The sequence below is a fragment of the Oryctolagus cuniculus genome, chromosome 1 (assembly GCF_964237555.1).
Source record: "Oryctolagus cuniculus chromosome 1, mOryCun1.1, whole genome shotgun sequence".
Classification (NCBI taxonomy): Eukaryota; Metazoa; Chordata; class Mammalia; order Lagomorpha; family Leporidae; genus Oryctolagus; species Oryctolagus cuniculus.
The window spans coordinates 8389199-8413071 of record NC_091432.1 but is presented as its reverse complement, the minus strand read 5'-3'; the positions used below and the strand labels follow the sequence as shown (position 1 = coordinate 8413071).

At 38.6% G+C, this 23873-nt stretch overlaps 1 protein-coding gene across 1 annotated transcript in view; it reads right to left on the bottom strand.

Moving 5' to 3' along the window:
- Nucleotides 1–21753, bottom strand: part of LOC100345797 (steroid transmembrane transporter SLC22A24-like) — a 50697-nt gene extending 28944 nt beyond the window's left edge. The window contains exons 1-5 of the mRNA XM_008274353.4: nt 20689–21753; nt 18215–18318; nt 13820–13974; nt 13559–13727; nt 5386–5509 (exon numbers count right to left, since the gene is read on the bottom strand). Coding sequence (XP_008272575.4) covers nt 5386–5509; nt 13559–13727; nt 13820–13974; nt 18215–18318; nt 20689–21090 — 954 coding nt within the window. The 5' untranslated portion in view covers nt 21091–21753. The remainder of the gene's footprint in view (nt 1–5385; nt 5510–13558; nt 13728–13819; nt 13975–18214; nt 18319–20688) is intronic.
- Nucleotides 21754–23873: the final 2120 nt, after the last annotated feature.

Sequence of the window (23873 nt, the reverse complement as noted above, 5' to 3'; positions counted from 1 at the left end):
AATTGACACTCTTGCTTATGGCATCAGTAGTCACCCTAGGCTCTTGTCATGAGTTGCCAAGGCTATGGAAGCATTTTGAGTTCGCTGATGCTGATCTTTTTTAGACAAGGTCACAGTCAAAGTGGAAGTTCTCTCCTCCCCTCAGAATAAGTTAGAAAGTAGAAAGATGGCCCCTTCTTTCTACTGGGATCACACTCGCAGAGATCTTTCATTTAGGTCTTTTTTTTCCCCAGAATGTCTTGGCTTTCCATGCCGAAAATATTCTCATGGGCTCTTCAGTCAGATCCGAATACCTTAAGAGCTAATTCTGAGGCCAGAGTGCTGTTTAGGACATCTGCCATTCTATGAGTCTGCTGTGTATCCTGCTTCCCATGTTGGATCATTCTCTCCTTCTTAATTCTATCAGATAGTATTAGCGGACACTAGTCTTGTTTATGTGATCCCTTTGACTCTTAATTTTATCACTATGATCAACTGTGAACTGAAATTGATCACTTGGACTAGTGAGATGGCATTGGTACATGCCACCGGGATGGGATTGAATTGGAATCCCCTGGCACGTTTCTAACTCTACTATTTGGGGCAAGTCCAATTTAGCAAGTCCTAAATTGTACATCTCCTCCCTCTCTTATTCCCACTCTTATATTTAACAGGGATCAGTTTTCAGTTAAATTTAAACACCTAAGAATAATTGTGTGTTAATTAGAGTTCAATCAATAGAATTAAGTAGGACAAAAATACTAAAAGGGATAAAGTATTATATTGTATATCAACAGTCAGGACAAGGGCTGATCAAGTCACTGTTTCTCATAGTGTCCATTTCACTTTAACAGGTTTCCTTTTTGGGTGCTTGGTTAGTTGTCACCAATCAGGGAGAACATATGATATTTGTCCCTTTGGGACTGGCTTATTTCACTCAGCATGATGTGTTCCAGATTCCTCCATTTTGTTGTAATTGACCGGATTTCATTGTTTTTGACTGCTGTGTAGTATTCTATAGAGTACATGTCCCATAATTTCTTTATCCAGTCTACCGTTGATGGGCATTTGGGTTGGTTCCAGGTCTTAGCTATTGTGAATTGAGCTGCAATATACATTAAGGTGCAGACAGATTTTTTGTTTGCCAATTTAATTTCTTTTGGGTAAATTCTAAGGAGTGGGATGGCTGGGTTGTATGGTAGGGTTATCTTCAGGTTTCTGAGGAATCTCCAGACTGACTTCCATAGTGGCTTAAGCAGTTTGCATTACCACCAACAGTGGGTTGGTGTCCCTTTATCCCCACATCCTCGCCAGCATCTGTTGTTAGTTGATTTCTGTATGTGAGCCATTCTAACCAGGGTGAGGTGAAACCTCATTGTGGTTTTGATTTGCCTTTCCTGATTGCTGGTGATACTGAACACTTTTTTCTGTGCCTTTTGGCCATTTGGATTTCCTCTTTGAAAAATGTCTATTGAGGTCCTTGGCCCATCTCTTATGTCGGTTGCCTGTTTTGTTCTGGTGGAATTTCTTGATCTCTTTGTAGATTCTGGCTATTAACCCTTTATCTGTTCCATAGTTTGCAAATATTTTTCCCATTCTGTTGGTTGCCTCTTCACTTTCCTGACTGTTTCTTTTGCAGTACAGAAATTTCTCAATTTGATGTAATCCCTATTGTTAATTTTGGCTTTGACTGCCTGTGCTTCTGGGGTCTTTTCCAAGAAGTCTCTGCCGGTGACTATATTTTTCATGGTTTCTCCAATGTTCTCTAATAATTTGATGGTGTCGGGTCATATTTTTAGATCCTTAATCCATATTGAGTGGATTTTTGTATAAGGTGTAACATAAGGGTCTTGCTTCATGCTTCTGCACATGGAAATCCAGTTTTCCCAGCACCATGTATTGAATACACCGTAGTGACTTGCCCTGCCATTTTCCCAAAGATATTTTTAATATATGCTTTGAGTTTCTTGTGATCTTTTACTTTGAGGTTTTCTTACTTTACCTTCTTTCATATTGATGGCTGTGTTTCTCATTTTCTGTGTGTAACACATCTTTAAGCATCTTTTGCAGGACTGGACGAGTGGCAACAAATTCTTTTAATTTCTGTTTGCTATGAAAGGGCTTTATTTCACCTTCATTCACAAATGAGAGCTTTGCAGGATATAATATTCTGGGCTGACAGTTTTTTCTCTTAGTACCTGGGCTATATTTCACCATTCCCTCCTAGCCTGTAGGGTTTCTGATGAGAAGTCTGCTGTGAATCTAATTAGATATCCTCTGAGAATAATCTGATGTTTCTCTCTTGTACATTTTAGAATCTTTTCTTTATGTTTCACTGTATCCCGTTTGATTACAATGTGTCATGGTGAGGCTTTCTTTTGGTCATGTTTATTAGGGGTTCTATGAGCTTCCTGTACTAGGATTTCTCTGTCCTTCTCCAAACCCAGGAAGTTTTCTGTTGGTATTTCACTAAAAAGGCCTTCTAATCCTTTCTCTCTCTCCAAGCCTTCAGGAACTCCTAGAACCCGAATGTTGCGTTTTTAAATAGTATCCTGTAGATTCCCAACACTATTTTTTAGGATTCTAATTTCCTCTTCTTTTCTTTGGTTTGACTGTATACTTTCCTGTGCTCTGTGTTTTAAGTCCGATATTCTCTCTTCTGCTTCACTCATTCTGTTTTTAAGGCTCTCTTATGCGTTTGTCATTTGATCTATTGAATTCTTCATTTCATTTTGATTTCTCTTCATTATCACAACTTCATGTTCTATTAGATCCTTCATTTCATTTTGATTCCTCCTTAAAATTCCATTTTAACAAGAGAGATTTTCTATCCTGCCCATTAAGGATTTCTGTAGTTCAAGAATTTGTTTTTGAGAACTTGTAAATGTTCTTATCTTACATTTTTGAAATCCGTATCTTGAATTTTTTCTATCTCATCATCTTCATAATCTTGAATTGGGGTGTCTTGTTCATTTGGGGGCATCATAATATCTTCCTTGTTCTTATTTCCTCGGTTTCTATATTTGTTGCTTGGCATTGTGGAGATATTCTTTGGTATCTTCTTTTTTTTTTTTTTTTCTGTTGCTATGGTGGTTTTTCTCAGGATACTATTACCATAGATTAAGTGGACTGTCTGCTTTTGATGGAGCCTTAGAGGCTTGTGATGGGTGTGGCCAGTGAGCTCTGTTTGGTTCTTCAGGGTTAAGGGTGCGCCAAAAGTGACACACCCATGTTTGGCGTGGTAAATCTCTCTCTCTCTCTCTCTTTTTTATTCAGAAGGGGAGTAAATCCGCACAGCTGAGCAGAGTTGAAGGCAGTCAGTGTCTAAGCTCTGGCTCCTGTGGGTATAATATTCATCTGCTCTGTCCCAAGGACCCCACAAAGGATCTGTGCAGTCTTCAGTGTAAGCTCAAATTCCCTGCAATCTCCCACCGGGTTGCCAAGGTTACCAAGATTTTGGCATCTCCGGAGAGTACTCATGTCTCCGGTACTCTTTGAGTCCTCTCACACACTCCTTTTTTTTTTTTTTAACTTTTTTTTAATGAATATAAATTTCCAAAGTACAGCTTATGGATTACAATGGCTTCCCCCCCATAACGTCCCTCCCACCAGCAACCCTCCCCTTTCCCACTCCCTCTCCCCTTCCATTCACATCAAGATTCATTTTCAATTCTCTTTATATACAGAAGATCAGTTTAGCATACATTAAGTAAAGATTTCAACAGTTTGCTCCCACACAGAAACATAAAGTGAAAAATAATAGATGATTTTTTAAATGATGATGGAATCAGATCAGACCTATTGTCATGTTTAATCCCAGTGAGAGTCAAGTTGGGAATTGAAAATTTCTTTCTTTTTTTTTTTTTTTTTTACAGAAGATCAGTTTAGTACACATTAAGTAAAGATTTCAACAGTTTGATTTTTTTTTCACAGTCTCAGTTCATTAGCTACACAGATTTTATGTCCTAACCTCCTGTACTTTCTCCCCACCAGAGTCAGGTTTTTTGCTTGTCTGATGGCTGGCGCAGCTTTTACGTATGTCCAAAATGGCGCCTGCTCTATTGTCTTGCTCTCCTTTGTATGGTGAGAGGAGAGAATCGTTTCCATAATACAGTTCCCTTTTATATATATATAATATATATAAAATATATATGTTTATGTATAAATATATAATAATCTATATTATAAATATATATAGTATATATTTATATATCATAACATATAAATATATTTATAATATAAATTATATGTATTATATATCACATTATACTATAATATTATAAAATTATATATTATCTTATAATATAATATTATATATTTAATTTATATACATTTATTTATAAATATATTTATTATATTCATATAATATAAATATTATATAAATAAAATATAAATATAATATAAATATATTATATAAATATATAATATAGTACATATTATATATAATATATATAAATATATATATATATTTTGTTTTTCTCTTCTCTAGTTAGGCTGCTGAAATTTCCCCCACAGGGCTTTAAGCCTCATTCCCTCTAGGCTCTTCCTTCCTCTTTCCTGCCAGTGTCTCGGACTACTGAGGTTTCACTTCACCTCCCTTTCCAGCGCTGAGGCATAGATTTGGCGGCTGGGGTCCCGAGCCGTGGGCACCCGTGCCCTCCACGTAGGTCCACCTAGTTCCAGAAGAGTTTCCTCTGCTGTTTTTTCCCTAACTCTTCCCTGAACCTACAGTATTTTCACTTTTACTAAACTGCCTTTTCCCGGACTTTCAGTGTGCTCCCTCCCTATTCCACCATCTTTGAGCTTCCTTCTATAATCTTATTTTAACACCTGTTCTACACAATGAATTATTAATTTTGTGTCCAATTATAAGATGGAAGTTACTGATTTCATTGACTCTGAATTATGCATCTACTAGTATCTATTACCCAGCTGGTGTACTGTAGGTAAATAAATGTTTTTATATGAATCAGTGACCAAGCACACGGATGAGTCACATCAGGATTTTTTGTTTTATAGGCTCTGATTATCCTAAAGGGGACTAAAGTGGGAAATGAATTTTTTTCAATATTTCCTACTACATGTCCAAGGTATGGATATTTAGCTGTTGATTCAAACTACCATGTGCACTTACGCCCAGGAATCGCAATATCTATGTTCCAATTTTATGTGCACGTATGCCAATGAATTGCAATATCTCTGTTCAAATTCTTAGCAACAGGACAGATAAATTTTTTTTTCAGTGACCCCTCTATAAATTTATGAATCCATAGGGAAACAAGATAGAGATGCATTACCCCACTCACAAAATTCTATTTTTAGCCTGCATTCCCTCAGAAACCCAGATGAGCGTGATTGTTAGTTCATGGGTTTTATCCCAGTACCTAGCTCCCCTTTCCAGATCACCTCAAGGGTCAGGATCTCTCCAGCACTCTCTTTTCCATTGATGTGTGCAACTCTTCTAAGTGCCTTGGTGGCCTCAACTAGCTGATTGGTGGTAATTAGCCACCGAGCAGACTCCACCAGCCTCCTGTTGAAAGAACACAGCAAAGGATATGTTAGCACTCAATTGCTTAATTGTCACTTAACCCTAACTTGAGGTTCCTTTCTGCTTCCATAGAATACTAACATAAATTCTAGCAGTGTAGCTTAATCAATGTGCCTTCTTCACTGTACTGGTCTTCCTAAGGATAGGGGTTCAAGCATTTGGGACATGTTTTTTTTTAAAGATATATATATATATATATTTTTTTTTCAAAGTCAGAGTTATACAGAGAGAGGAGAGGCAGAGAGAGAGAGAGTCTTCCATCCACTGGTTCACTCCCCAATTGACCACAATCTGGAACTGTGCTGATCTGTAGCCAGGAGCCAAGAGCTTCTTCCAGATCTCCCACAAGGGTGCAGGGACCCAAGGACTTGGGCCATCTTCTACTGATTTCCCAGGCCATAGCAGAGAGCTGGATTGGAAGTGGAGCAGCTAGAACTTTTTTTTTTTATCATGAGAGGGTGCTGTGTTTTATCAACTGCCTTCTCTTCGTTGGTTTAAATAATCATATGGTTTTTATTCAAATTGTTCATGTGCTGTATTATTGATTTGCGTATATTGAACCATCGCTGCATATCACAGATGAATACTACTTGGTCTGGATGGATAATCTTTTTTGATATATTGTGAGTTTTAGTTGGGTAGTAGTTTGTTAAGGATTTTTGCAGCCACATTCATCAGGGATATGGATTGGTAGTTCTCTTTCTTTTTTGTATCTTTTCCTGGCTTTGGAATTAAGATGAAGCTGGACACATAGAACAGAGATTGATTCAGTCTTGATCTCAGGCATTATTGTTACTATTATTTCTGGACAAATACAATTTACCAAAATTGAGTCATGAAGACAGAGAAAACCTAAATAGACCAATAAACATGATGAAGATTGGATCAATAATAAAGCCCCTCTTAACAAAAAGCCAAGGATCAGAGCCTTCACTGCTGAATTCTACCAAACTTTTAAAGAAGAACTATTGCTAATTCTCAAACTATTCAAAACTACTTTATAGATAATTCAGTGTTCATGCAAATTAAAACTATTAAATTAATCCAAATACCTTTTGATCCACAGGATTTAAATAAATCTCTGATAGGTTGTTTCAAATTTGTTTGTAGAAATATATTAAAGATGTTTTCAGGGTCACTGACATATATTATGCTTGTATTTTCTGGTCAAGCAAAAGTTATACTTAATTTTGTTAGATATTAAAATAATAAGGGTGTAAACTTGACTTAAGGACAAATAATACAGGTAAACCTCAGAGGTTCCAAGATGGCACTATAGGGAGGGAGCTCACTGATAGTCCAGAAAAAGATAGTTTAATAAAAGTGGAGATGGTGTAGTCTCAGGGAAGAGTTAAGGAAAAAACGGCAGAGGAAACAGTTCCAGAATTAGAGGGACTTGGTGGATCTATGTGGAGGGCATGGGTGCCCATGGCTCGGGAGCCCAGCTGCCGAGAGTCTCCGCTCAGTGCTGGAAAGATGGGTCAGGTGAAACTGCAGAAGCCCAAGACACTGGTGGAAAAGCAGCAGGAAGAACCTAGAGGGAACGAGGCTTGAAGCCCCATGGGAGAAAGTACACCAGCCTAACTAGAGGAGAGAGAAAAAAATAAAAGGGTCCAGCACAGACACGATTCTCTCTCTCCACTCACCTTACAAAGGTGAGTGAGACACTACAGCAGGTGCCATTTTGGACATATGTAACTGCTGTGCCAGCTTGTGACTGTACTGCTCTCAGCAGAGCAAAAACAAAAACAAAAACAAAAAAACAAAAAAACCCAAAACTGACTCTGGTGAGGAGTATAACTGGAGACTAAGACCAAGTGAATATGTGGAGCTTATGAACCAGGACTGTGGAAGAAAAAAACTGAAGATGTGAGGGAGAATTCATGGTGTGGCTGAGCTGTAAGTAGTCTCAGTGGGAGATGCCACAGATTCGGGTGACTTTGGTTATCCAGTGAGAGACATTGCAAGGGAATCTGAGCTTACATTGAGGACTGCACAGATCCTTTGTGTGGACCTTGGGACAGAGCAGACAAATATTATACCCACTGGGGCTAGTGTTCAGGCACTGATTGCCATCGAGGAGAAGAGCTCAGCGGAGTGGAATTCCTTTCCTTCTGATTAAAAGAGAGAGAGAGAGACAGAGAGAGAGAGAGAGAGAGAGAGAGAGAGAGATTTATCACACCAAACCTGGGTGTGTCACCTTAGACACACCCTTAACCCTGAGAACTGAACAAGGCTCTCTGGCCACACCTACCACAAGCCTCTAGAGATTCACCAAAAGCAGACAGTACACTTAATCTAGAGTCATAGTATAACAAGAAAAGCCACCACAGTGAAAAAAAGAAGAAACCAAAGAATATCTCCATAATGCCAAACAACAAACGCAAAATCTGAGGAAACAAGAACAAGGAAGACAACATGATGCTCCCAAAAGACATGGCATTCCAATACAGTTTATGAAGATGATGAGATAGAAGAAGTTCAAGAAATGGAACTAAAAAAATTAAGATATGAATATTTAGAAGTAATCAAAAACAAATGCATAAACTACTGAAATCCATGCAGCACATGACAGAAAAATCTCTTGTGAAAATGAAATCTTAAGGAGGAATCAAAATGAAATGAGGAATTTAGTAGAACATGAAATTGAGATATTGAAAAGAAACCAAAATGAAATGAAGAATTCAATTGAACAATAAAAACACACTTGAGCATAAAAACAGAATCAGTGAGGCAGAAGAGAGAATATCGGACTTAGAAGACAGAGCACAGGACAGTATACAGTCAAGCCAAAGAAAAGAAGAGGAAATTAGAAATCTAAATAAAATATTGTTGGGAATCGAGGATACCATTAAAAAACCCAACATTCGGGTTCTAGGAGTTCCTGAAGGCATGGAGAGAGAGAGGGATAAGAAGGCATTTTAGGTGAGATACTAGTAGAAAGCTTCTTGGATTTGGAGAAAGAGAGACATCCAGGTACTGGAAGTACACAGAACTCCCAACAAACATGAAAAGAAGAGATCCTCACCATGAAACATTGTAATCAAACTCACCACAGTGAAACATAAAGAAAAGATTCTCAAATGTGCAAGAGATAAATGCCAGATTACTCTCAGAGGATCTCGAATTAGACTCAAAGCAGACTTCTCATCAGAAACCCTAAAGGCTAGGAGGGAATGGCAAGATATAGCCCAGGAACTAAGAGAAAAAAACTGTCAGCCCAGAATATTATCTCCTGTAAAGCTCTCATTTGTGAATGAAGGTGAATTTGTCACCACTCATCCAGCCCTGCAAAAGATGCTTAAAGATGTGTTACACACAGAAGCACAGAAACGTGACTATCCATACGGAAGAATGTAAAGGAACAAAACCTCACAGTAAAAGACCACAGGAAGTTCAAAACATATACTAGAAAATATCTTTGGGAAAATGGCAGGGCAAAGTTACTACTTATCAATAGTCACATTGAACATTAATGGCCTCAACTCTCCAGTTAAAAGACCCAGACTGGCTGAATGGATCAAAAACAAAACCCTCTTCTATGAGTTCCAGTAGTCTCTTAGTAGAGTCCTTTGGATCCCCTAAGTAAAGAATCATATCATCTGCAAAGAGGGATAGTTTGACTTCTTCCTTCCCAATTTGTACCCCTTTCACTTCTTTTTTTGCCTAATGGCTCTGGCTAAAACTTCCAGTACTATATTGAATAGCAGTGGTGAGAGTGGGCATCCCTGTCTAGTACTGATAGCAGTGGAAATACTTCCAAAATTCCCCATTCAACAGGATGCTGTTTGTGGGTTTTTCATCAATTGCTCTGATTGTATTGAGGAATGTTTCTTCTATACCCAAGTTGCTTAGAGTTTTCATCATGAAACGGTGTTGGATTTTATCAAATGCTTTCTCTGTATCTATTGAGATAATCATATGGTTTTTCTTCTGCACTTTGTTAATGAGGTCTATCACATTGATTTATTTGCAAACGTTGAACCATCCCTACATACCAGGGATCAATCCCAACTGGTCTGGGTGGATGATCTTTCTGATGTGTTGTTGCATTCTATTGGCCAGAATTTTATTGAGGATTTTTGCATCTATATTCATCGGGGAAATTGGTCTGTAATATTCTTTCAATACTGTGCCTTTTTCTGGCTTAGGAATTAAGGTGATGCTGGCTTCATAGAAAGAATTTGGAAGGATCCCTCTTTTTCGATTGTTCTGCATAGTTTGCGAAGAATTGGAATAAATTCTTTTTAAATGTCTGGTAGAATTCAGCAATGAATCCGTCCGGTCTTGGGCTTTTCTTTGTTGGGAGGTACTTTATTACTGATTCAATTTCTTCCCTGGTTATGGGTCTGTTTACGTTTTCTATGTATTCATCGTTCAATTCAGCTAGGGCACATGTGTGCACAAAAATCAACAGCCTTTGTATATATTGACAATTCCCTGGGTGACAGAAAACTACTAAGATCAATCCCATTCACAATAGTCACAAAAACAATCCAATGCCTTGGAATAAACTTAACCAGGATGTTAAAGATCTCTTCGATGAGAATTACAAAATCTTACATAAAGAAATAGAAGAGGATACCAAAAAATGGAAAAATGTTCCATGCTCATGGATTGGAAGAATCAATATCATCAAAATGTTCATTCTTCCAAAAGCAATTTATAGATTCAATGCAATACCAATCAAAATCCCAAAGACATTCTTCTCACATCTGGAAAAAATGATGCTGAAATTTATATGGAGACACAGGAGACCTCAAATAGCTAAAGCAATCTTGTACAACAAGAACAAAGCTGGAGGCATCACAATACCAGATTTCAGGACATACTACAGGGCAGTTGTAATCAAAACAGCATGGTACTGGTACAGAAACAGATGGATAGTCCAATGGAACAGAATAGAAACACCAGAAATCAACCCAAACATCTACAGCCAACTTATATTTGATCAAGAATCTAAAACCAATTCCTGGAGCAGGGACAGTCTATTCAACAAGTGGTGCTGGGAAAGCTGAATTTCCATGTGCAGAAGCATGAAGCAAGACCCCTACCTTACACCTTAGACAAAAATCCACTCAACATGGATTAAAGATCTAAATCTATAACCCGACACCATATAATCCAAAAGTTGTGCTTTGGAAATTTATATATCAAATAAAATTTGAAAAAAAAACTAATTAAAAAATATTTAGTGGCTGGCGCCGCGGATCGATAGGCTAATCCTCCAGCTAGCGGTGCCAGCACACCGTGTTCTAGTCCCGGTCGGGGTGCCGGATTTTGTCCTGGTTGCCCCTCTTCCAGGCCAGCTGTCTGCCATGGCCCGGGATGGCAGTGGAGGATGGCCCAAGTGCTTGGGCCCTGCACCCCATGGGAGACCAGTAGAAGCACCTGGCTCCTTGCTTCGGATCAGCGCAGTGCGCCGGCCACAGCGCGCCAGCCATGGCGGCCATTGGAGGGTGAACCAACGGCAAAGAAAGACCTTTCTCTCTATCTCTCTCTCTCACTATCTACTCTGCCTGTCAAAAAAAAAGTATTTAGCAAAAAAAAAAAAAATACAGGTAAATCTGTGATGCAATTTTATTGCTTCCTATTCAGTACAATTGGCTTTGAGAATTGTTGTTTGCAGAACAATAAATATGTTCATCACATATTTTAGTTTGTTAGTTAATTAAGTATATTTATAAAAATGTATCGGTAAATGTAAAAAACAAATGTTTCCAAATTCCTGTACTCTTGGTTTCTTAAATATCTATGGAGGTCATTGGTACTATTAGTAAAAATATTTTCATAAGTTGTTGATTTATTAAAATTCAAAATTTCTTTCTAAATTTGCACTGGAAATTGCTCCTGAGGAAAGAAATAATTATAAATCAAAATATGGGAATTAAAAAAAGTGACACCAGAATTATGCAGCAGTGGGTTAGCTGCTGCCTGAAATGATGGCATCCCATATCACAGCACTGGTTCCAGGCCTGAAGGCACCATTTCAAATCTGCCTCCCTGCCAGTGTGTGTGGGAAAGCAGCAGTAGATAGTTTATGAGGCCTATAAGTATCTCCAGCAGCACATCCTTCAGATTTCTGTGGCTTGAGTAGGAGTCCTGCTGATCATCTTCCTGTCAGTGTCCCTTCTGATACAGAGTGAATCTTGAGTGTTGGGATCCTGAATGCTATGGTCTTAGTTTCCCTTTTTATAAGGCTCTTGTGAATCTCCATGCTGGCAACATCTCTGCCACTTCCCTTTCTCTTCCAGACTTGTGCCTCAGACACTCCAGTGAAATAGCTGTTGTTTTTTCCTGTGTTGGGCAAGTCAACGTCGAGTCAAGCAGTCTGTGAAATGAGTTCTTAGGCAACTCACCAGGCTGGTCAAATAATGACAACTTACTGTGAACGAGCCTATGAAATAACTCAAATGCCGTTCTGCTAACAACAAGAATATAAGACATTATTTTTTTTTCTTCAAGACTACACATACAAGAAGAGTAGGAAATAAAATTAGGATATGTTTAAAGTACCCCAAAACAAATTGTTCTTAATGGGATTCAGCTATTTTTCTTGAATGAAAGATTCACTGAATCAGTGCAGACCTTAGCTTAGATTTCTGAAAGGTGATTCTTATATTTTTGATATTTTTTTTGCTTTTATTAAGGGCCCAATTTTTGGAGGTTTTTTTTCTTTAATTTTCCTAGAAGTTTCCTCCATGCCAATTCTTTTCTTTTTTATAGAAAACTTTTATTAAATAAATATAAATTTCATAAGTACAGCTTTTGGATTATAGTGGTTCTTCCACCCATACCTGCCCTCCCACCCCCAACCATCCCCCCTCCTATTCCCTCTCCCATCCCATTCTTCATTAAGATTCATTTTTAATTATCTTTATATACAGAAGATCAACTCCATACTAAGTAAAGATTTCAACAGTTTGCACCCCCACAGACACACCAAGTATAAAGCACTGTTTGAAGACTTGTTTGACCGTTAATTCTCATAGTACAATACACTAAGGATGGAGGTCCTACATGGGGAACAAGTGCACAGTGACTCCTGTTGTTGATTTAACAACTGACATTCTTATTTATGACGTCAATAATCACCCGAGGCTCTTGTCATGAGCTGCCAATGCTATAAAAGCCTCTTGAGTCCACAAATGCCGACATTATTTAGACAAGGCCATAAGCAAAGTGGAAGTTCTCTCCTCCCTTCAGAGAAAGGCACCTCCTTCTTTGATGGCCCCTTCTTTCCACTGGGATCTCACTCACAGAGATCTTTCATGTAGGTCATTTTTTTGCTAGTGTCTTGGCTTTCCATGCCTGAAACGCTCTCATGGGCTTTCTAGACAGATCCAAATGCCTTAAGATCTGATTCAGAGGTCAGAGTGCTGTTTAGGGAATTTGTCATTTTATGAGTCTGCTTGTGTCCTGCTTTCCATGTTGGATTGTTCTCTCTTTTTTAAGTCTATCAATCATTATTAGCAGACACTTGGTCTTATTTCAGTGATCCGTTTGAAACTTAATCCTATCTTTATGATCAGATGTGAAATTAAAATGATCACTTTACCTAGTAAGATGGTATTGGTACCTGCCAACTTAATGGGATTTGGAGTCCCATGCATGCCAATCCTTAATGCTGGAAAAGCATACACTTCTTGTGTCAAACACTTGCAGAGAGAAACTCATTGTCTTTAGTACAATATCACATGGACAAGAACCACCAAAGGATCGCCATGACATAGTGCCTTCCAAAGTTACATAAATAATGTCTTTGCCTCATGACTCAGTACTTATTATTTTCTATTAAAATGATTTCATAATAATTCTTTCTCTAGTGTACCGCAATGATGCCTACCAAGTCCCAGCCTCCATGGTGAAGTCCCATTCTCTTCCTTACAAATTTTCCTTGAAAATTGCATTTCAAGTAGTCCAATGGTTATGACTAGAGACCAAGGCTCAGTGTCAGGCTAGTATCAAACATGTTAAATGTCAAGATGTTCCCATGTGTTCCCACAGTAGCCTCCCCATGGTTGTACATACCTGGAGAGCAAGGACAGGACAAACAAGGGTATAGACGCAGTCAGATGCAGTGTGTGCCAGTCTCGAATGGCAAAAGCTAATCCTCCCAAGAGTATCTGCCCAATGCTGTGGGCACATAACAACAGTGTTACTCCTATATGTTGTGAGTTGGTTACTGCCCACTCGGATGCTGAAAAACATATACAGTTATTTCAATCAAAGGGCAAATACAAGGTCATCTCAAGGCATAGATACAATGAAAGTCTGGAATTGTTAACTTACCAAGGATGGAAGAGTTTGACAAAACAATTATGACAGAAAATCCAGCCAAGAAGCGTAGAATGCAGAAGATGAGGAAGGTGGGAGCAAAGGTGGCACAGGTGTCCATGATGGCCGTCTGGAGGAGACACCATGTGTAAACCCCCTTCCTTCCATACCTAAGAAATAAGATTATTTAGGAAGGAAATAATGTATGGAAAACTTAACACAAGATGGTACATCTTCAAAGTCAAGATAAATGTTTCACATTTGGAACACTGCACTGAAGGCTAGTGGAATAATTATATTTGTCAACAGCAGAAATCACAGATATAATCCTCCTAGTCCATATTAGACCATTATCGACTCCTGTCAGTCAACAATCACCAGGAAGACTTTTTCCATATGAAGCCATATGAAAGGCAATGAATTATGGGAAGTTATCCCAAAAGTTTGTTATACAAAAGTACGCATTGAATATAGTGTTTAGAGCAGTGAGGAGTGAAATCAAGAGAGCTGTATTTTGTCTCTGAACTATCAACACAAAGCGTTTTCTTTTTTTTTAACTTTTATTTAATGAATATAAATTTCCAAAGTACAGCTTATGGATTACAATGGCTTCCCCCCCCCATATCGTCTCTCCCACCCGCATCCCTCCCCTTTCCCACTCCCTCTCCACTTCCATTCACATGAGGATTCATTTTCGATTCTCTTTATATACAGAAGATCAGTTTAGCATACATTAAGTAAAGATTTCAACAGTTTGCTCCCACACAGAAACATAAAGTGAAAAAGAATAGATGATTTTTTAAATGATGATGGAATCAGATCAGACCTATTGTCATGTTTAATCCCAGTGAGAGTCAAGTTGGGAATTGATAATTTCTTCTTTTTTTTTTTTACAGAAGATCAGTTTAGTATACATTAAGTAAAGATTTCAACAGTTTGCACCCCCATAGAAACACAAAGTGAAATATACTGTTTGAGTACTCGTTATAGCATTAAGTCTCAATGTACAGCACATTAAGGACAGAGATCCTACATGAGGAGTAAGTGCACAGTGACTCCTGTTGTTGACTTTACCAATTGACACTCCTGTTTATGGCATCAGTAATCTCCCTATGCACCAGTCATGAGTTTCCAAGGCTATGGAAGCCCCTTGAGTTTCCCGACTCTTATCTTGTTTAGACAAGGTCATATTCAAAGTGGAGGTTCTCTCCTCCCTTCAGAGAAAGGTACCTCCTTCTTTGAAGACCTGTTCTTTCCACTGGGATCTCACTCACAGAGATCTTTCATTTAGGGTTTTTTTTTTTTTTTTTTTTTTTTTTTGCCAGAGTGTCTTGGCTTTCCATGCCTGAAATACTCTCATAGGCTTTTCAGCCAGAAAAACAAAGTACTCACTAAACCAGTCCCTGGTCAAAAAGAACATTGTTCTAGACAAGAATCCCACTTTGTGCACTCTGTTAGCCCCTACTCCCAACAAACTATATAATTTTACAACTTAAACTACCATATATTAATTTGTTTTGTTTCTATTTTAAAAATTGGAATAATATAACATGTGATCCTATGTTATATAATGTTTCCTGTATATTGAAGCATGTGATGATAGCTTGTTTTTCATATTGTTTATACAAATTTGCCTGAGGGACAGGCATTACGGTGCCATGGTTAAGCTGTCAGCTGGGATGCCTGCCCTCCAAGTAGGACTGCTACCTTGAGTCCCAGGCATTCTGTTTCTCATGCAGCTTTCTGATAATGCATCTTGGAAGGCAGACAATTACGGCTCAAGTTCTTGGGTGACTGCTGCACTTACGGGAGACCCAGAAAGATTTCTGGGCTCCTGACTGGTACAACCTTGGCTGTTTTGGGTATTTGGGGTATGAACCCACAATGGAAGATCTCTCTCACTTGGTAACAGCCTTTTAGTAATGAAAACACACTTAACAAATAAACTCAGACGAGATCGGGCGCGTTCAGGGTGTCTGTTCTACTTAATATGACTGGTTTAATTCTGTAATTAATACACAGTTATTCTTAAGTGTTGAAAATGAACTGAAATGTGATCCCTGTTAAACATAAGAGTGGGAATAAGAGAGGGAAGAGATGTATAATTTGGGACATGCTCAAGCTGATTTGCCCCAAATGGTAGAGTTAGAAACATACCAGGGGATTCCAATTCAATCCCATCAAGGTGGCATGTACCAATGCCATCTCATTAGTCCAAGTGATCAATTTCAGTTCACAATTGATCATAATGAAAGGACTAAGAGTCAAAGGGAGCACATAAACAAGTCTAGTACCTGCTAACACTAACCGACGGAATAAATAAAGGGGAGAGTGATCCAACATGGGAAGTGAGATACTCAGCAGACTCATAGAATGGCGGATGTCCTAAATAGCACTCTGGCCTCAGAATCAGCCCTAAAGGCAATCGGATCTGGCTGAAAAGCCCATGAGAGTATTTCAGGCATGGAAAGCCAAGACACTCTGGCAAAAGATCTCTGTGAGTGAGATCCCAGTGGAAAGAACAGGTCTTCAAAGAAGGAGGTACCTTTCTCTGAAGGGAGGAGAGAACCTCCACTTTGACTATGACCTTGTCTAAACAAGATAAGAATCGGGGAACTCAAGGGGCTTCCATAGCCTTGGAAACTCATGACTGGAGCATAGGGAGATTACTGATGCCATAAACAGGAGTGTCAATTGGTAAAGTCAACAACAGGAGTCACTGTGCACTTACTCCTCATGTAGGATCTCTGTCCTTAATGTGCTGTGCATTGAGATTTAATGCTATAACGAGTACTCAAACAGTATATTTCACTTTGTGTTTCTATGGGGGTGCAAACTGTTTAAATCTTTACTTAATGCATACTAAACTGATCCTCTGTAAAAAAAAAGAAATTATCAACTCCCAACTTGACTCTCACTGGGATTAAACATGACAATAGGTCTGATCTGATTCCATCATCATTTAAAAAAAATCATCTATTATTTTTCACTTTATGTTTCTGTGTGGGAGCAAACTGTTGAAATCCTTACTTAATGTATACTAAGCTGATCTTCTGTATATTAAGATAATCGAAAATGAATCTTGATGTGAATGGAAGGGGAGAGGGAGTGGGAAAGAGGAGGGTTGTGGGTGGGAGGGACGGTATGGGGGGAAGCCATTGTAATCCATAAGCTGTACTTTGGAAATTTTTTATTCATTAAATAAAAGTTAAAAAAAAGAAAACAATAAAAACAAATAAACTCAGATGAATATGCCATATTTTAAAATTATACTGCTTAAAAGTGTAACATAAAAATACGCTTGAAGAAAACTTATTCAGATGTTATCTAAACTCTGTCATTCATTTGCTCATCCACTCATTCTGCAATTTCAATTGTAGTACTGAGGTTGGAGTTTGAAAACTAGGGGCAGAGATCTCAAATGGTTAAATAGAGAAATACATGCTGACTTTGACCACAGGAAGATACCAGAAGAATAGGGGAGGGACCACATTCCCAGGGCAGAGTTGGAGAAAAGTTTGTAGTGGAAAGACAACAGAATAAGGGAATAGACAGAATGGAAAGCTAGGGGCAAGTTAATTCTGTACATGTAATATGTAACTGTGTAAACTCAAGTCATAGCTCTTAACTAAGACAACTGGATGGCAATGAGCGTCTGTAGTTCTTGGTTGTTCTAGTAAGAGACATCCTTAGTGACAGGCACGGTTGCCTCCTTCAGGAGAAGCAGTTTCAGGACACACAAAATCTCTAACTTCTTGTACCAAACCATGTCACCATAAATTCTTAAGATTATTTACATTTTATTGTTGCAATAATTAAATGTTGTACCTATTTCACAAGGATCAGCTCTCAGGTTATTGCTGTAAGGTTTACCACCATATCTGCTCCATGTTGTTTCACAAGAGATTTTACAGCAATGACGACCCACTGTACATGTGCATCTATGCTGCAGACACAAAACGATGCCAGTCTACAAGTGTCCGTCATCATTGATCTCACAGGTTCCAGGTGTTTCATATCATCGCCAAGGCCAACAACATTATTTCACAATCTTGTGGTTTTGAACATGCCTCAAATTCTCTACCTGTCCTTGTATTGAACTCACTCCAACTCAGAAATCTCACACCCTTCAATGTGTTTTGAAAATCACTCATGAAACTTGCTTGAATCTTATTTAGATGTCTCTTTATGTCTCCTATTATGCACACAATGAATAGATTTGTCATAACAAATTATAATATCCAGGTCATGTAGCAAATATGCTTATTGTTGTAGCTCCCTGAAATCAGACAATTAGGTGAGTATGTAGCCCAGCATAAAGGGTACAGTGTGAGCTTATCAGTCTTCTAAAATACATGAATGTGTGGATCATGTGATCAACAACCCCAAATAAAGTGAGGTGACACTTACCTGTCTGAGAGATAGCCAAATATCAGACTTCCCAGCAGCGACCCACTCAGGAACAGGGTTTGAACCACTGATTTTTGTGACTGAGATTCACAGACGAGGTCCCACTGGAAGAGGAAGCAGCACAGCAGAGTGTTAGGAGAGCTTCAGCCCTTTGGTGGAGCCTGACCACAAACTCCTCCATATGATACACACGAGCTCCTGCTATGGGGTTCTGCCTTCTTCTCCAATTTCATCTACAGTCACTTCCCTCTGGTTGCCCACACTCTAGAAATACTGAAACTCATATCAACCTTTCAAATGCCACTGCCTCTTTTACACCATACCCTTCTGATAGTCTGTTACCACGTGTGTGCACGACTTTAGTAATTTTTCACCTAGAGCTCCAAATCCTTTTACTGTATTACTGTTCAACACATTTGTGATGTACCAAAATTAAATTCACATAAAATGTCATTTTAAGAAACTTAAGTTACCAAAATTTAAATACTTAGGAAAATCCAAGTTTTTTCCCTCATCATGTCATCAACATGTTACTCCATAGTTTATGCTTAATTATTATAAAATGTTTGGTTTTTCTTTTTAAAACTTTTCAGTTTAGTTTTTTTCTATTTTTTATTTTTTGACAGGCAGAGTGGACAATGAGAGAGAGAGACAGAGAGAAAGGTCTTCCTTTTGCTGTTGGTTCACCTTGCAATGGCCGCTGCCGCTGGTGGGCTGAGGCTGGTGCACCACGCTGATCCGAAGCCAGGAGCCAGGTGCTTTTCCTGGTCTCCCATGTGGGTGCAGGGCCCAAGCACTTGGCCATCCTTCACTGCACTCCCGGGCCACAGCAGAGAGCTGGCCTGGAAGAGGGGCAACCGGGACAGAATCCGGCGCCCCGACCAGGACTAGAACCCGGTTTGCTGGCGCCGCAGGTGGAGGATTAGCCTATTGAGCCGTGGCGCCAGCCCAGTTTAGACGTTTAAAAAAAAAACCTATAATTTTTGTTATGTGAGGAGTTCCCATACAACCCATTCCAAGCTTTCAGTAATTTTAACACCATATATATTTGCCACTATCCATAAGCCACTCTCAATTTTTTTCCAGTTTTTAAAATCCAAGCTTCCTCTGTGCCTTCCATCTCTCACAGCCTATAGTAATTAACTATGCTTATACTGAGGTTTATTTTAGCTCCATATATGAGGAAGAACATGTAACATTGTTCTTCCTGTGTCTAACTTATTTCAATTAACATGATGTCTTTCAGTTCTATCCAGTTTGATGCAAATGACAGGATTTCATTTATTTTAAATAAGTGAGTGGAAATCTAATATGTATAAATTGTATTTCCTTTGGAAAATATTAATATATTACATATTTGAAAGTCAGAGTTACAGAGAGTTAGAGCAAGACACACACGGAGAGAAAGAACTCCCATCCACTGGTTCACTCCACAAATGGCTGCAATAGCCAGGGCTGAGATGGGGCAAAAACCAGGATCTGGAACTCCATCTCAGGGGCCTAAGCACCTGGCACATGTTCTTCCACTTTCCCAGGAGCATTAGCAGAAAAGAGGAGCAGTTTGGCATCAACTCAGTGCTTACATTGGATGCCAGCTTTGCAGGTAGCATATTAACACACTCAACTACAATGTGGGCACCCGTATTTTCTTTATTAATTCATGTGATGATGGAAACCTGGTTGATATAAAATCCTGGCTACTGTGAAGAGCAATGACCGTGGGGGAACAGAGATGACTTTTTGAAACAATGATTTCATGTCTTTTGGATATATACCCAGTGGTGAGTTTGCTAGGTCATATGGCAGTTCTCTTTCAAGTTTTTGAAGAAGTCTTATACTGTTTTCTATAATGGCTGTATTAATTTACATTCCAGCAATAGTGTGTAAGAGTTCCCTTTCTTCCACATTCAGGGCAGCCAAAGTTACTTTTTGCCTTTTTGATAATATCCATTCTAACTGGAGTAGGTGATATCTCATTATGGTTTTGATTTTATTTTCATATCTGTGAGAGCTAGTAATATTCACCTTTTCTCCACATATCTGTTGGCCATTTGTATTGTCTACTCATCAAATCAGCTAAAGAGCCTCAACAGGACTGATGGCTGGATTCTATGTATATAGGTTCTGATTTACCTGCACTGTGCTTCAGTTTTGCAATCAGTACTGAGTAGCACTGAAGTAGCAAAACATTTGGAGAGTAGCACTTCAATTACTTTTAACATTTAGGGTTATCCTCTCTATGTAACATGATATAGTAGTAGGTTGAGGTATAGTTTGTTCAATTCATTAACCTCCATAGTAGCACCCTTGATATTGTGGTACAGATAAGCAATTGCTAATTGCTGAAGGAATGCAGACTTTCTTCATTTGACAAAATAAGTTGGTAGAGAATTCTCAGTCCATTCTTTGTGTCAAATCCAAACACCTTCAGTTCACATCACTTCTCTATAAAGAGGTTTAATGAGGACTCTTACCTTAGTCACAATGGTGGAGGAGAAGGAGCTCTGATTGTACACCCAACCATCCACACAGGGCTCTGTGTCTGACTCACTTATATTGGGGAAGGTCCTGTTCAGATGAAGGAGCTGCCACTGGGGATGGGTGAAGCGACGGCACTTCTCTGGCCTCAGGTTTGAGTCCAGCGGGATGGAGACTCTCAGGAGGGCGTCTTGGCTGAAGATGTCAGAGTCATTGCCAGAGGTGGTGTGGTTGTCCAGGAGGGGGACCCAGCAGCGATGCCCAGGGATGGCTGCAGTGAAGTTCTCCAACAGAATATGAGTGTATGTTATAACATTGGCGACAAAAAAGAAAGCAATCTGAAGGATCTGAAATCTCCCCAGATCTCCAGCTTGATCCAGGAGCACATCGAAGCCCATTGAGGCTGAGCAGGTTGTCTCCAAGGTGAAGCACAATGACAATGGAGAGAAGTTCAGAGGAAGAGAATGTTTCCTTTCACCACGTCCTCTAGTGCTGTGTTGATCTTGGCCCCACTTTCTCAATATGCCCGGTCCCAGCACTGCAGAAGAGAAGAGCAGGAGTTTCCACAGTTCTTTTGATGTTGGCAGCCAACAGGTTAAAAAAAGTCACAGATGTAATTATTTGACTAAGAGACAGCAGTTATTGATGCCTGATCCTGCTAAAGCACTTCTCCATGAATGATCCTGACCCCTGAACTTCGCAAGAGTGGAGCAGACTTTCAGCTGGTTGGAATCTCCATATGACCTAAAGTATACAAGCTCAATGTTGTATTTGTTTTCAGAGAAGTGTTGTTGGAGACTCACTAGTAAAGTGCCTGATGGTGTGTCTCTCAATCGTCAGAGCAGGGCTTTTTCTTGGTTAGAAATGGATTCAGACTGAAGGTTAATGAAAAGACTCTTTAGTTAAAAGAAAGCAAAGTGGAATGTTGACTGGAAATGCTGACTGCTGGTAACTGAAATTCTGCTTCAGTTCATCTTATACCAGTGTCAGTGATTTTAAGATTTTTTTTCCAAAAAGAATAAAATAGTAATTGTTCCTCTACAGTGAGAAAAGGGCTGATCAAGTCCGTTCTTCCTTCCCCTTCCTTCCTTCCTTCCTTCCTTCCTTCCTTCCTTCCTTCCTTCCTTCCTTCCTCTTTCTTTCTTTCTCTCTCTCTCTCTCTCTCTCTCTCTCTCTCTTTCTTTCTTTTCGAAGAGTTATATCTTATTTTTTTAAAATTTTATTTAATAATTTTACATAGATACAACATTAGGAATATAGTGGTTTTTTCCCATTTCCCACCTCCACCCAGCTCCCTTCATCCTCCCTCTTCTTCTCCCATCTCCTTCTTCATTATGGTTCATTTTAGTATGACTTTATTTACAGAGGACCAACTCCATGCTAATCATATACATCAACACTTTGTACCCACACACAAACACAACATGTAGAGTACAGTTTATGGAGAGAATTTGCAGTCCATTCTCATATCACAATTCAATAGAGACAAAGGTCCTACATGGAGAGCAAGTGCACAGTGACTGCTGTTGTTCCTTTAACAATTAACACTCTTTTTTATGACATCAGTGATGACCCGAGGCTCTTGGGCTGCCAAGGTTTTGGAAACCTCTTGTGACCATAGTCTCCATCGGTATTTGGAAATGGCCATAAGCAAAGTGAATGTTCTCTCCTCCCTTCAAAAGCTTTCATTTAATAAATATAAATTTGAAAGCAGAACTTTTGGATTATAGTGGTTTTCCCCCCATAACCATCCTCCCTCCTGCAAACCATCCCATCTACCACTCCCTCTCCCATCCCATTCTTCATTAAGATTCATTTTAATTATCTTTATATACAGAAGATCAAATTAGTATATACTAAGTAAGGATTTCAACACTTTGCACCTACACAAACACACAAAGTATAAAGTATCAAGTCATTCCTTCCTATAGTGTCAGTTTCTCTTCTACAGATTTCCTTTTAGTTGCTCAGTTAGTTGTTGCAGAACAGGGAGAACATATGATATTTGTCCCTTTGAACTGGCTTTTTTCACTCAGCTTGACTTGGTGTGTCTGTGTGGTTGCAAACTGTTGAAATCTTTACTTAGTATAGAGTTGATCTTCTGTATATTAAGATAATTAAAAATGAATCTTAATGAAGAATGAGATGAGAGAGAGAGTAGGAGTGGGAAGGTTTGCGGGTGGGAGGGTGGGTATGGGGGAAAGAATAGCTAGAATCCAAATTTTGTACCTATGAAATTTATATGTTTATTAGTGTCACAAAATATTATATTCAGCTAATAAGAGATAGATTAGGATCCAGTCCCTTCAATCTCATTTTATCTTTTCTCCAAATCCTGTTATATCTTTAGATGTTGGGGAGTTGGATTTATCATGTGAATTTTGAGGAGATGTAGGCATTCTAATATCAGAGAAAATAGACTTTAACACAAAAATTGTTAAATGAGACAAATAGGGCATTATGTATCGATCAAGGCATCAATTCAACAGGAAGATGTGACTATAATAAATGTATATGCACCAATGCCAGGGTGCCTATTTAAAACATTATAGACCAAATGGAACTAACTGCTTTGTACAGAACATTTCGTCACTCACTTGTAGAATGCATTTTTTAAATCAGTGCATGGAACTTTCTCTAGGATAATCCAAATACTAGGCCATAAAGCTAGCCACAGCCAATTAAAAATATTGAAATCATACCATGCATCTTTTCTGACAACAATGAAATGAAGCTGTTAATTAACAACCTACAATCTCTAGAATATATGCAAAGACATGGAGAATGAACAACATGCTCCTGAATGAACATGGGTCATAGAAGAAATCTAAAGAGAAATAAAATAATCTTGAAAATGAGAAAAGGTGACAATTCAACATGTCAAAAATTAGGGGCTATAGCAAAAGCAGTGTAAGAAGGAAGCTTATAGAAATTAGTACCTATATCAAGAAACTGGAAAGCCATCAAACAAATGAACTATCAATGCATCTCAAGAACATAGAAAAACAACAAACCAAATCACAAATTATTGAGGAAAAAATTATAATTAGAGAAGAAATAAACAAAATGAAACAAAAATACAAAAAGTCAGTGAAATGAAGAGTTGGTTTATTGAAAAAAAAAACAAAATTGAAACACAATTGTCATACTTAAATAGAAACAACCAAGGTAGAAGACTCAA